General features: G+C 42.7%; 1 protein-coding gene across 1 annotated transcript in view; it reads right to left on the bottom strand.

The window, feature by feature from the left end:
• LOC124777052 (thyrotropin receptor-like) overlaps positions 1–14,100 on the bottom strand; it is a 476,722-nt gene that overhangs the window by 117,058 nt on the left and 345,564 nt on the right. The window contains exon 12 of the mRNA XM_047252324.1: positions 10,481–10,709. Coding sequence (XP_047108280.1) covers positions 10,481–10,709 — 229 coding nt within the window. The remainder of the gene's footprint in view (positions 1–10,480; positions 10,710–14,100) is intronic.

Raw genomic sequence — 14,100 nt, 5'->3', positions numbered from 1 at the left:
TAAACAAGTAACAGCCACCCGAGGCATAACACTAAATATCAATCTAACTCGTTGGGTTGGCTAACGAACCCCTTACTAACAGCAGATAGAACAAAACATTTAAATAACATTACACCCATACGTAAGATACTAGTAACGAACGCAAAATAAAGTCCTCACTGGGAGAGAATTATTAAGATTAAGAGACCCTACCCTACAGATTTAAAAAAAAAAAAGAAAAAAAAGCCAGATTTGGTGGTATAAACGCCCCATAAGACAACTGTTGAAAATGTGCGCTCCAGTAATAGTGCATTCAGGACGAACTTGAACCCATTTAAATGAACCCATTTAATATATAAATATGTTCCGGCACAAATCTGCCGCCTTTAAGCACCCAACCAGGAAGACGAGACCCAACTTGGCAAGCTGCACTCAGATGTGAGCATTAAATGAAGAACAAATTCAGTAGTTTTATAGGAGTGCACACAACGTTCCTGCGTAGAGACTGAAGTTTGATAAATAACGAAATGTGTGGAATCAGACATGATTCTAGAACGACCAGAAACCTACCGACAAAAGTCACAGTACTGGTACAGGATATGGCAATTATAGCTATGGTTACTGCCGATCCTCGGCTCACTCACATCCAATAATACAAATCGGAAGCTCACCAGAGATATCCGTACAACGATCCCTGAAGGACAGCCGTCCACCGTCCGCCTGCAGGTCCGGTCGGTCGCTGAAGCAAATGCGCTCCTCCCTCGGTACGCGCCCCGAACGTCCACAGGCTTGCAGCCGGCCGCAACCGATGTAATAATGGTTCGCAACCCACAAACCCGCCTGAGTATTTCTTTCTGGTATCGCTTCTACGCTCAGAGCCGGTGACTGTTAACTGCAGATCTTGTAGTAACCATCAACTGCCGGCACACTACACGCCTCTCAGGCTGATTCCAAGTCGGCCGCCTCAGCCCGACCGAATTGTTTCACCTTCCCAGTGTCACTGTCACTGCCCTCGCCCTCTGAACTCCACTCGAACCACGCCCTCCTAAGGCTAAAGAGTTCTTCTAGAGCGCGGCGCAACCTACCGATAGCTCAACGGTTTGGATTTGTTCCCTGTTGTGAACAAAATGATTTTTGATGAAGAATTATACTTGCGCATTCTACCAAATTAGTCTAGTGCGACAATCGGTGTACCTTTATGTATAAACACGGCCAGTAAATCAAGAGGAACAGCCAGCACTCCATCAGCGGCACCACCGCCCTAGCTTGAGCTGACTGCTTCCGCAATGCACAATAGCGCTGCTCAGTTCCTGCTGGAGTACTAATTATTCTTCGTGTTTTACTGTTACCTCTCTACTGAATGGGCACGTAAAAGTCAGATTTAAAAATAATTTCGTTTGAACTGCGAAACACCCGACGCATATTGCCGACTCTTGGTGTCGTATGAAAGACTTGATGAACAGGATTTATTTGGGCTGACAGATGCTACACGTTGCAAAAATGAAATTGTAATTATCTGCCGAGAAAATGCTCTGGCTCTGAGCACTATGGGACTCAACTGCTGTGGTCATCAGTCCCCTAGAACTTAGAACTACTTAAACCTAACTAACCTAAGGACATCACACACATCCATGCCCGAGGCAGGATTCGAACCTGCGACCGTAGCAGTCGCACGGTTCCGGACTGCGCGCCTAGAACCGCGAGACCACCGCGGCCGGCCTATATGTAGGAGGGTGAGTCAAACGAAAACCTTAAATATTTTTTTAAATACTATTTATTGTGCAGAAGTGGTACAAAGCTCTATCACTTTTCAATACAATCTCGCCCACGCTCAATGCAAGTTCTCCAGCACTTTTAAAGTACATAAATTCCTTTATTAAAAAAAAAAAATAATTCTGTTGGTAGTCCGCGCAACCACTCATGCATCGCGTGACGTACCTTTTCATTAGAACGGAACGTCTTTCCTCCCATTGCGTCTTTGAGTGCTCCAAACAGCTCGCTCGCTTCGTTTCCGATTGGTGGAAGTGAACCCAGGTTTAGTCCCCAGTAACGGTTCTTGCAAGGAAGCCATCACCTTCTCTTTCAAAGGGCCGAAGAAGTTCTTCACAAGCATCAACACGTCGTTCTCTCATTTCAGGAGTCAGCTGCTGTGGCCCCCATCTTGCAGACACTTTGTGAAACTGGAGCACATCATGCACAATGCGGTGTGCTGACCCATGACTAATATGTAAACATGCTGCAATGTCATTCAGTGTCACTCGGCGGTTTTCCTTCACTATTGCTTCAACTGCTGCAATGTTCTGTGGTCACAACTCGTTGTGCCTGACCTGGACGAGAAGCATCTTCCACTGAAGTCACACCATTTGCGAACTTCCTACTCCTTTCGTAGACTTGCTCCTGTGACAAACATGCATCACCGTACTGAACCTTCATTCGTCGATGGATTTCAGTAGGTTTCACACCTTCACTACGCAAAAACCGAATAACAGAACGCTGTTCTTCCCTGGTGCAAGTCGCAAGTGGGGCGGCCATCTTTATACTGATACTGCGACGGTATGTGTGCATCTGCACTATGCTGCCACCTACAGGTCATTTGCACGCAGTTTGTAGCACGCTTACCAACCTACAGGATAACGGCGTGAAATTTCGATTTGTTATTGCAAATTTAGGGTTTCCATTTGACTCACCCTCGTATTTCTAGTCACAAACATTCTGAAAAAGTTGTACGACGGATTGTGCTGAGAAATAATGTTAAGAAAAAAAAATCCGATACGTTGCACCGTTTCAGAATTAATTAGCTTTGTAGTAAGCGTATCACTCAGTTGCGTGCGTAGATTCAAGCTGCCCGCCAGGTACAATTAGTGTTAGTTGTTCTCAGAAAGTAGATGATAGCGCACGAGACTGCTCAGCCTGCGGCTCAGGTTCGATTTGTACTAACGCCCCGTGTCCAATTTTTGTATCGCATTCTCTTTCGGTTTTAGGAAACCAGATGAAGAACAGGTTTGGCGTCATCGTCTGCGGCAGGCATCTTGAATCTGAGGACACAATGGCTTGATTGGCTAACTTCAATGCTGATTAACTAGTAAACGGCGCAATGTATCGAGTTTTGTCCTCTTCTCAACACAGTCTACTCTGCAACACCCTTAAAAGATTATCAGACTGTTTCTGATCACCCTGTACACATGAAACATGTTTGAATATTGAACGCTCTCCACATGAGTATCTTCGTCATTTTGTTTAAAATTTAGCTTAATGTGCCCACCTCTAGCACCCCAGTTTTTGGCGCAATGAAATGATCGTATGGTATTGTTGGCTGGGAGGCCCCATGCGGGGGAGTTCGGCGCCGTATTGCAAGTCCTTTTTAGTTGGGCGCAAACTATAAACTACATGAAGAAAGACTGAGTAGCGGAGTGTGTTTATAGTGGCCAGGAGGAGTATTATCTTTATTTCACTTCACATTTTACTAAGTTTTTTGTTAGTTATGGGAACCCCACTCGCATATTCAATACATCTATGTGCATTATGTTATTATATACATCCTTTCCTCTTCTCACCTGATGGACTAAAACTATGAATGAGAGTGCACAAGATAAATTCCAGTATCTAGATCGGTGGGAGTAAAAGTAGTCTGCTATTGTAGCAGAATAGCCAACCCTATAAAGCACATACCAGTTTCTGTTCGTCTTGGACAAAGCTCTTGTGTAGGATGGCACCACGGAACAGGGAGCTCTCTGAGCACTTTCGGAGGAATGGGGGGCCTCCGGGAGACTAGGGACTGGCGACACCGACTAAGTGTGAGTGTGCTTATTCATGTTGTTGTTGTGGTCTTCACTCCTGAGACTCCTTTGATGCAGCTCTCCATGCTACTCTATCCTGTGCAAGCTTCTTCAGCTCCCAGTACTTACTCCAACCAACATCCTTCTGAATCTGCTTAGTGTATTCATCTCTTAGTCTCCCTCTACGATTTTTACCCTCCACGCTGTCCTCCAATGCTAAATTTGTGATCCCCTGATGCCTCAACTCATGTCCTACCAACCGATCCCTTCTTCTAGTCAAGTTGTGCCACAAACTTCTCTTCTCCCCAATCCTATTCAATACTTCCTCATTAGTTATGTGATCTACCCATCTAATCTTCAGCATTCTTCTGTAGCACCACATTTCGAAAGCTTCTGTTCTATTCTTGTCCAGACTATTTATCGTCCATGTTTCACTTCCATACATGGCTAACTCCATACAAATACTTTCAGAAACGACTTCCTGACACTTAAATCTATACTCGATGTCAATAAATTTCCCTTCTTCAGAAACGATTTCCTTGCAACTGCCAGTCTACATTTTATATCCTCACTACTTCGACCATCATCAGTTATTTTGCTCCCAAAACAGCAAAACTCATTTACTACTTTAAGTGTCTCACTTCCCAATCTAATTCCCTCAGCATCACCTGAGTTAATTCGACTACATTCCATTACCTTCGTTTTGCTTTTGTTGATGTTCATCTTATATCCTCCTTTCAAGACACGGCCCATTCCGTTCAACTGCTCTTCCAAGTCCTTTGCTGTCTCTGACAGAATTACAATGTCATAGGCGAACCTTAAAGTTTTTATTTCTTATCCATGGATTTTAATACTTACTCCGAATTTGTCTTTTGTTTCCTTTACTGCTTGCTCAATATACGAATTGAATAACATTGGGGAGAGACTACCGCCCTGTCTTACTCCCTTCCCAACCACTGCTTCCCTTTCGTGCCCCTCGACTCTTATAACTGCCATCTGGTTTCTGTACAAATTGTAAATAGCCTTTCGCTCCCTATATTTTACCCCTGCCACCTTCAGAATTTGAAAGAGAGTATTCCAGTCAACATCGAAATAAGTGTCCAAGGAATAGAAAAGCAACTGGAATCACTCAATAGAGGAAAGTCCACCGGACCTGACGGGATACCAATTCGATTCTACACAGAGTACGCGAAAGAACTAGCCCCCCTTCTAACAGCCGTGTACCGCAAGTCTCTAGAGGAACGGAGGGTTCCAAATGATTGGAAAAGAGCACAGATAGTCCCAGTCTTCAAGAAGGGTCGTCGAGCAGATGCGCAAAACTATAGACCTATATCTCTTACGTCGATCTCTTGTAGAATTTTAGAACATGTTTTTTGCTCGCGTATCATGTCATTTCTGGAAACCCAGAATCTACTATGTAGGAATCAACATGGATTCCGGAAACAGCGATCGTGTGAGACCCAACTCGCCTTATTTGTTCATGAGACCCAGAAAATATTAGATACAGGCTCCCAGGTAGATGCTATTTTTCTTGACTTCCGGAAGGCGTTCGATACAGTTCCGCACTGTCGCCTGATAAACAAAGTAAGAGCCTACGGAATATCAGACCAGCTGTGTGGCTGGATTGAAGAGTTTTTAGCAAACAGAACACAGCATGTTGTTATCAATGGAGAGACGTCTACAGACGTTAAAGTAACCTCTGGCGTGCCACAGGGGAGTGTTATGGGACCATTGCTTTTCACAATATATATAAATGACTTAGTAGATAGTGTCGGAAGTTCCATGCGGCTTTTCGCGGATGATGCTGTAGTATACAGAGAAGTTGCTGCATTAGAAAATTGTAGCGAAATACAGGAAGATCTGCAGCGGATAGGCACTTGGTGCAGGGAGTGGCAACTGACCCTTAACATAGACAAATGTAATGTATTGCGAATACATAGAAAGAAGGATCCTTTATTGTATGATTATGTGATAGCGGAACAAACACTGGTAGCAGTTACTTCTGTAAAATATCTGGGAGTATGCGTACGGAACGATTTGAAGTGGAATGATCATATAAAACTAATTGTTGGTAAGGCGGGTACCAGGTTGAGATTCATTGGGAGAGTGCTTAGAAAATGTAGTCCATCAACAAAGGAGGTGGCTTACAAAACACTCGTTCGACCTATACTTGAGTATTGCTCATCAGTGTGGATCCGTACCAGGTCGGGTTGACGGAGGAGATAGAGAAGATCCAAAGAAGAGCGGCGCGTTTCGTCACTGGGTTATTTGGTAACCGTGATAGCGTTACGGAGATGTTTAATAAACTCAAGTGGCAGACTCTGCAAGAGAGGCGCTCTGCATCGCGGTGTAGCTTGCTCGCCAGGTTTCGAGAGGGTGCGTTTCTGGATGAGGTATCGAATATATTGCTTCCCCCTACTTATACTTCCCGAGGAGATCACGAATGTAAAATTAGAGAGATTAGAGCGCGCACGGAGGCTTTCAGACAGTCGTTCTTCCCGCGAACCATACGCGACTGGAACAGGAAAGGGAGGTAATGACAGTGGCACGTAAAGTGCCCTCCGCCACACACCGTTGGGTGGCTTGCGGAGTATCAATGTAGATGTAGATGTAGATTGTCAAAAGCTTTCTCTAAGTCTACAAATGCTAGAAACGTAGGTTTGACTTTCATTAATCTTTCTTCTAAGATAAATTGTAGGGTCAGTATCTTCCCCGAGGTCGGCTTCTACCAGTTTTTCCATTCGTCTGTAAAGAATTCGCGTTAGTATTTTGCAGCTGTGATTTATTAAACTGATCAGTTCGGTAATTTTCACATCTGTCAACACCTGCTTTCTTTGGGATTGGAATTATTATACTCTTCTTGAAGTCTGAGGGTATTTCGCCTGTCCCATACATTTTGCTCACCAGATGGTAGAGTTTTGTCAGGCCTGGCTCTCCCAAGGCCGTCAGTAGTTTTAATGGAATGTTGTCTACTCCCGGGGCCTTGTTTCGATTCAGGTCGTAGTTAATTCATTATCTTAATTTTGTAGGTTTCAACTCCAGTCAAAATTAGTGTCTTGCTCTCATCGCTCAGTGCTCGTTGTGCGGCATACGGAATTGTTAATTTAGGAACATTTTAACCAGTTGCACTTAGCCACGCATGCAAGCCATTGTTCTGCTCTACCTCTGTTCAAACATGTAGACTCGTGATGTATCTTTTCAACTCAGTATAATTTAGTTGGTTGGTGATCTCACGAGTATAGTATAAATGGACAGATTTCACAAATCTGAAGGCTTTAAATTCAACTAAATACTTAGGGATTACAGTTACAAATAACCTAAGTTGGAACGATCACATAGATAATGTTGTGGATAGAGCAAACTAAAGACTGAGATTCAATGGCAGAACACTTAGAAGGTGCAACAGATCTACTAAAGAGACTGCTTACGCTACACTTGTCCGCCCTATTCTGGGTATTGCTGTGCGGTGTGGGATCTGTATCAGGTAGGACTGACGGATGATATTGAAAAAGTTCAAAGAAGGGCGGCTCGTTTAGTATTATCGCGAAATAGGGGAGATAGAGCCACAGACGTGATACGTGAATTGGAAAAATCTTTAAAACAAAGGTGTTTGTCGTTGCGACGGGATCTTCTCATGAAATTTCAATCATCAGTTTTCTCCTCCGATTGCGAAAACATTCTGTTGGCACTCACCTACATAGGGAGAAATGATCATCACGATAAAATATGAGAAATCAGAGCTCGAACAGAAAAACTTAAGTGCTCGTCTTTCCCGCGCGCCGTTCGAGAGTGGAACGGTAGAGAAACAGCTTGAAGGTGGTTCATTGAATCCTTTGCCAGGCACTTAATTGTCAACAGCAGCGTAATCACGTAGGTGTAGATGTAGACGTACATTCCTGAAAATTAATTAATTTCTATTTCAGTTCGCAATCTAGTTTCGACGTGTCTCAGCGCGTTAAGCACGGATCTGAGAGCCTTAAGTTCCCAGAGATTGTATCACAGTAACGTATCCTGTCCAGTTTGCTTAGCTATTCTTAATTTTACCATTAACTTTATGCAGAACTTTGTTTGTGGCGACCACGTGTTCTCGGATTGTGAGAATCGTTTCGTGTCACAGTTACTGATTCTCGGGGCAAAGATTCCAAATTAGTTTCAGAATTTCTTCTCTGGTGCGATTGTTAACAGTTTATTCTTATCGATGAATTCTTGTTCACTTGCTTTGTGCACTCAAGCCAAGGGAACGACCATTTTCCAGACACGTGAAGTTTTTCTTCATTCTTGTATTTGTTCTGAATCTTATTATATCTGTACATGTGCGTCAATGTCGCCATTGAAAGATTCCTCTGAGCCTTCCATAATTAATAATTAATTGTAAGTCGCTCTGGGGTACCCAAGATGCAGCTGTAAATGTAATTTTGTAACTCGCCCGAGAATGTTATGAAGAACAGCAACCATCACCAATTTATTAGTTGTTTAGCTTATTAGTTTGTTCAGTTATTCTGGAATAAACGAGATATTTTTACCAGAGCACATGCGTAAGTATTCCCTCGTAAACGTCCATTTTACGTCCTACTACTGTCCGTTGTTCAACAGATAAACATGGCCAAGTTATTTATTTAATATTTATTCAGCTATAGTAAATGTGCAGATCGGCAACTCAATTCATTTAAACATAAAAGGTTTTTCTTTCACGTATATCCATATAATATCCATATACTGTCTTCCCACCTTCCATGTTAATAGATACCTCATTTTTATGAACTTCTTCACCACGAGCACCGATCCCCAACCAGATCCTTCACGTAGAGAGTCCCTTCAATATGATTGATGGAGCAAGTAACTACCTATGTGCTGACTGACAAACGAGAGAGCTGATGCACCACTGTAGTCCCTGGAGACCAGGAGTTGACCACTATCCACAGTGTTGACCATGGGTGAACAGTAATAGGAACATATCTGCAAAAGCCAGGGTTTTCAGCTGCACTTGTGTGGGAGGTGGTACTATGCAATGGCATGAAGAAAGGACAAGAAGATCCTAATAGGAAGACGTAGAGTTAAAATTCGCCATATGGCGCCTAATGATGAGTAGAACGGGAAACAGGGGATATCAGGGGAAAAGAAAGGTTTGGTTACGAGAAGCAGGAAAAGAAATTTGTGATTAATACTATTCATTAGGTCATTAACGTGTACCATGGTCCTATCTACTTCCAGAATAATTTACTACGTATCAGGAAATTTTAGCAGAGTTGCAAAAGTAATTAGATAGCCGATTCCACTGTCTACTTTGCTTGGTAGTTGTCAATCTGATACTGAATTTGGTATTCGAAGATCTGTAAACTGCGATTCAATATTATCAGGGGACCCGTGCGAATATTTCGTACTTTAATAGTTTCAAATAATGACAGTGTTTGGAATAAGTGTAGTCGGGATGAGAGTGGTTGTGGGAATGAAGAGAAAACAACTTTAAAAATGAACCGAAAGATGTGAACTATTAATTATAAATTTGTCATACAATCTCGTATTCACAATTTCATGTACATAATTTTCAACAAAATTCAGTTATGGTAAGCACGTTACGTCACAGTAGCAATAGGTAAATCACAATTCAAGGCGACGATGATAAATATGTTTATCGTGTCGGAAAGTGTATTCCTTTAGAAAAGTCAAATTTGTACGTCTGACAGAGGTAATGGGCTATCTCAGTGCTCACAGTTATTACCTGTGACAACGTTTTATACAAATTATCCCGTTAATAAGTACTTTAAAACAAATAAAATGGTACTTGTAATACGATGATATGAAAAATGAGTTTCTTATTGGTGACTGAGAATCATGAGGAACATTTCTCTGCTGAAGGACTGTGCAGAAGATTGCGATCAACCGTTGCTCAAGGAATCTACTGAAGATTTTGATCAACAATGGAGCTAATTCACTGACAAATTTTAATTAGAACCTGTAAGGTACTCCTCTGGGATATGGAGTTTTGTGATAAGTCCTTCAGAACCACTAGTATGAATTATCATGGCATCAATCTTTGAAGTGGCTGGGCATTATAATGGTGTCAGTATTCCTTTATTTTATTTTCGGGAGTAACGGTTGAAGAGATAATTCAGCGTTATGGCTTTCGTTTTGCCATTATCTATTTGGCCCTCTGCTCCATTAACAAAAGTGCAGGCTTTAATTTGTATGCCATAGACTACTTTAATACATGGAAAAATATCTGAAACTTGACGGATTATATTTTATTACAGAAATTATGTAAGGCCTCAGGTTTTGTCTTTCTGGTTGGAAAGCATGGATAGATTATCTGATTATCTCTGAATTTATGCTTTGCTTTACACCTGTTGTGCTGTAGTCGCTGTTTCTTAACGAGTTTTCTGCTACTGTTTATATGCCAAGGGGGATCTCCTAGCGCCTGGGACCAGTATCTATTTACACACATTTCACCGTCTGAGAGGCAGGTAAGTGAGATGTCCAAACCACTCAATCCCACAATCGTTGCAGGCTGGAGCAGTGGTTATACTTTTAAGTCAAATGCCTCGATGACTTTTTTTCTGAGGTACATTATCAGGTTCCTTCCCCAACCTTCCTCAATCTGAGCTCGTGCCCTGTCTAATACCTCTTCATCGACGGGACTGGCAGACGGGAGTGCCAGATTGCCACTCTTTGTACTGCTGTACCCTGTGAGGAAGGTCGTCTGAGGAGTCAGGCGGAGCTCAACTCACCTGGTGCTGGAGTAGTTGCTGACGCCGACCAGCGGCAGCGTGGCGACGCCGAGCGCGTACAGCCAGCCCCCAGCCATGACTTGCGCCGCGGCGCGCAGCGACAGCCGCTTGTTGAGGTAGATGGCGTACGTGATGGCGAACCAGCGCTCCAGCGTCACCACGGATAGCGTGTACACCGACAGCTGGCTGGCGAACACCGTCAGGAAGCCCGCCACCTGGCAGCCAGCACCTGTGCACAAATAGTTCACTACCTGTGAGGCTTGTTCAGGTAGCCTGCAGAACGTGACCGCAGTGTCACTACAGACAACGTGTACATTGACAGCTGGCTAGAAAACACCATCAGAAAGCCCGCCACCTGGCAGCCAGCACCTGTGCACAAATAGTTCACTACCTGTGAGGCTTGTTCAGGTAGCCTGCAGAACGTGACCGCAGTGTCACTACAGACAACGTGTACATTGACAGCTGGCTAGAAAACACCATCAGAAAGCCCGCCACCTGGCAGCCAGCACCTGTGCACAAATAGTTCACTACCTGTGAGGCTTGTTCAGGTAGACTGCGAAACATGACCTCAGTGTCACTACAGACAATGTATACATTGACAGCTGGCTAGAAAACACTGTATTCCCTGACACAGTACTCGTTAAAGCCTGTGCTATGGTAAGTAAGCGGGATTCACCTTATGAGAAAGGATTTTCGCATAGGTATCGACCGCGTGTACCTGAATGGTGGCAAATCAGACTTACATCCACTCTGTAATAACAATGACACGTCAAGTAAGTTCTAAATACAATTACACGTCAGGATGGATCAAAAGCAACCCAGAAGATGCTACCAATGTGATAATAATACGGTCGCCAGCCTAATTAGGCATCAACCGATTTTATTCCCTGTACAAGTTGGTATATATTCATGCAAAAACAGCAAGCTGTAACACTGCATAATATAGTAGAATTTTAGAACCAGAAAATCTATTGAACTGATAGTTTCACATTTTGTACTGATACGGAAAATCATGAATACATAACATTACACTATAATGTTTACTACAAAACTTTATACTGTCTATTAATCTGATTAAAATCGGACATAGCTTACCTAGAAATTGTACTTTCATGCCACACACAAAATGTCAATTTTGATAAACACTGATAAATTTTGACTTTTATATTGACTTTAACTTTTGCTGGTCAAACCAATTTAGAATACTTCAAAATTCAAGTGAATTAGGGGGGGGGGGGGGGACCCTGAAACTGTTATGCTGTTATGATCCCTGTATTTAAAAAAATGATTACTGAATTCATTATTCGTTCAAGATTTCCAGTATATAAGTTACTACTCTTTTCATCTTATTTACTGCTCATTTAAATGCCTTTAAATCTGTCTCGAAATAATAAACTTCATTACTATATCAATACTAAAGTTAGACCTTCGCTATTGATTTACTGGTTCATTAACAAAACATTTCTTTACACACCATTCTAATATAGCTAGATCTGCAAATAATTGTTATTAACACAATTTTTAATTTTGATTTCGGGACACTCGGACTGTACAACGTTTGGGGAGGACCCTGTCTTGGTTAGTTGTGAGGATAATTAAATGATGGAAAAGTTCTGGTAAAATTTAGGTTATTATTGCACGAAGCAAACACAGTTCACTCCCAGATCCATCCGAATACAATACTAAAAGTTTCAACCTGCTTGTATCGATGCGGCGGTTGGCGGGCGGCACGATGGCGAGGCACAGAGCACACAAACAACCACAGCTATGGCTCTTGACGTATCGGCACTATAATTCTTCTTAGCGTTGCAATACTTTTCCATTCGCTGCCTATGGAATTTTGCCATGCTGTGTGGGCACTGGAACGGCATACCCGAGGCTCAGTGAAGCTATGTTCTCCAGGAGAGTCTCCTCGCTCCAGAAGGTGTTGCTCAAACCAGTGCAAAACTCCAACTACTACTGTGCCCGTTGTGCCGTGCAGTGCCCGCGTGCATTTTCCCGCGCTCGCCTGCCATCCACCTTCTTACCGCCATCCACCTTCTTAGCCCAGACCGGGTATTCACCCGAGGTTTTGCATTCTACATATCCTAACACATTGCCTACGTATGGACCAGACGCATAGTTACAATTTTAAACATCTTACAACAGTTTCAACATTGTTACATTTCAATTCTATTACACTATTACTTGACACTTGACATAAACATTAATATTCACATTGAAACTTATAGACTTTTCTTCACATAATGGCATGAAACAAAAAGAAATGAAATCAGAACATCAATTACACAAGTTTATCATAAAATCAGATGAAAAGAATTACTTATATGTACAATAGTACAGATTCGTTGTTGTTATAACACCGTCAGGAAGTCAGCCACTTGGCAGCCCACACCGGCGTGCACACATTTTACTATTTGCGAGGCTTGTTCAGGTAGTCTGCGAAACATGACCCCAGTGTCGCTACAGACAGTGTATACATTGAAATCTGGGTGGCAAACGCCGTCAGGAAGCCATCCAGCTGGAAGCCAGTGCCTGTTTACACACGTTTCACTATCTGATAGGCTTGTTGAGGTAGACAGTGAACCATCATTCCAGCGACACTACAGTATATACATTGACAGCTGGCTGTGGACACTGTGAGGAAGCGTCAACTGGGGGCCAGTACCTGTTTACAAACATTTCACTAAAAGCTTATGGAGGCAGATGGTAAATCATCGCTCCACTGTCGCCACAGACAGGATGTACTCCTGAGGCTGCGTGGTGCACATTGTAAGGAAGGCTACCAACTGACAACCTGCATATACTGTTCACTACATCGGAAGCTTGATGGTAAATTCATATCTTGGCATGGACTTTACGAGACATTGAAAGTGTTGGGAAGCCAGTGTGATCAATGACAGATCAACCCTGTCCATAATGCAACAGCGTAGAGCTTTTGTTTTGTTTGGGAAAGTAAATAAAAGTGTCATTAATGAATATCTTCATAGTCAGCTCCAAGCATTCACCGTGGGACAAAAAAAAAAAAATGGTTCAAATGGCTCTGAGCACTATGGGACTTAACTTCTGAGGTCATCAGTCCCCTAGAACGTAGAACTACTTAAACCTAACTAACCTAAGGACATCACGCACATCCATGCCCGTGGCAGGATTCGAATCTGCGACCGTAGCGGTCGCGCGGTTCCAGACTGTAGCGCCTAGAACCGCTCGGCCACATCGGCCGGAACCGCGGGACACAAAGATATTAAGCATCTTTGGTTGGAATTTAAAGGTATTGTCCACCATGTGCTAGAGAAGTATGTGCCTAGCAAACATATTAGGAAGTTGCTGAGACAGCAGAGAATTTTGCAGAGCCACTGCCCGACTGACAAACAGAAATTATGCGAAATGAAAGCAGCTGTCAGAAGGACAATGAGAGATTCTTTCAACGAATTTGAAAGCAATATTTTATGTGCAGATTCTAAAAATAACCCCAAAAAATTTTGGTCGTATGTAAAATCTATGAACGCTACAAATAATTCAATACCTTCTCTTGCTGACAGTACGGGTAATGTAACTGATGATGATAAACAGAAGGCCGAAATTCTAAACCTAGCCTTCAAAAACTCGTTTACGGTAGA

Source organism: Schistocerca piceifrons, chromosome 1 (assembly GCF_021461385.2).
Source record: "Schistocerca piceifrons isolate TAMUIC-IGC-003096 chromosome 1, iqSchPice1.1, whole genome shotgun sequence".
Taxonomy (NCBI): Eukaryota; Metazoa; Arthropoda; class Insecta; order Orthoptera; family Acrididae; genus Schistocerca; species Schistocerca piceifrons.
The sequence above is the reverse complement of the archived record's forward strand: the minus strand, read 5'-3'. Positions and strand labels throughout refer to the sequence as shown.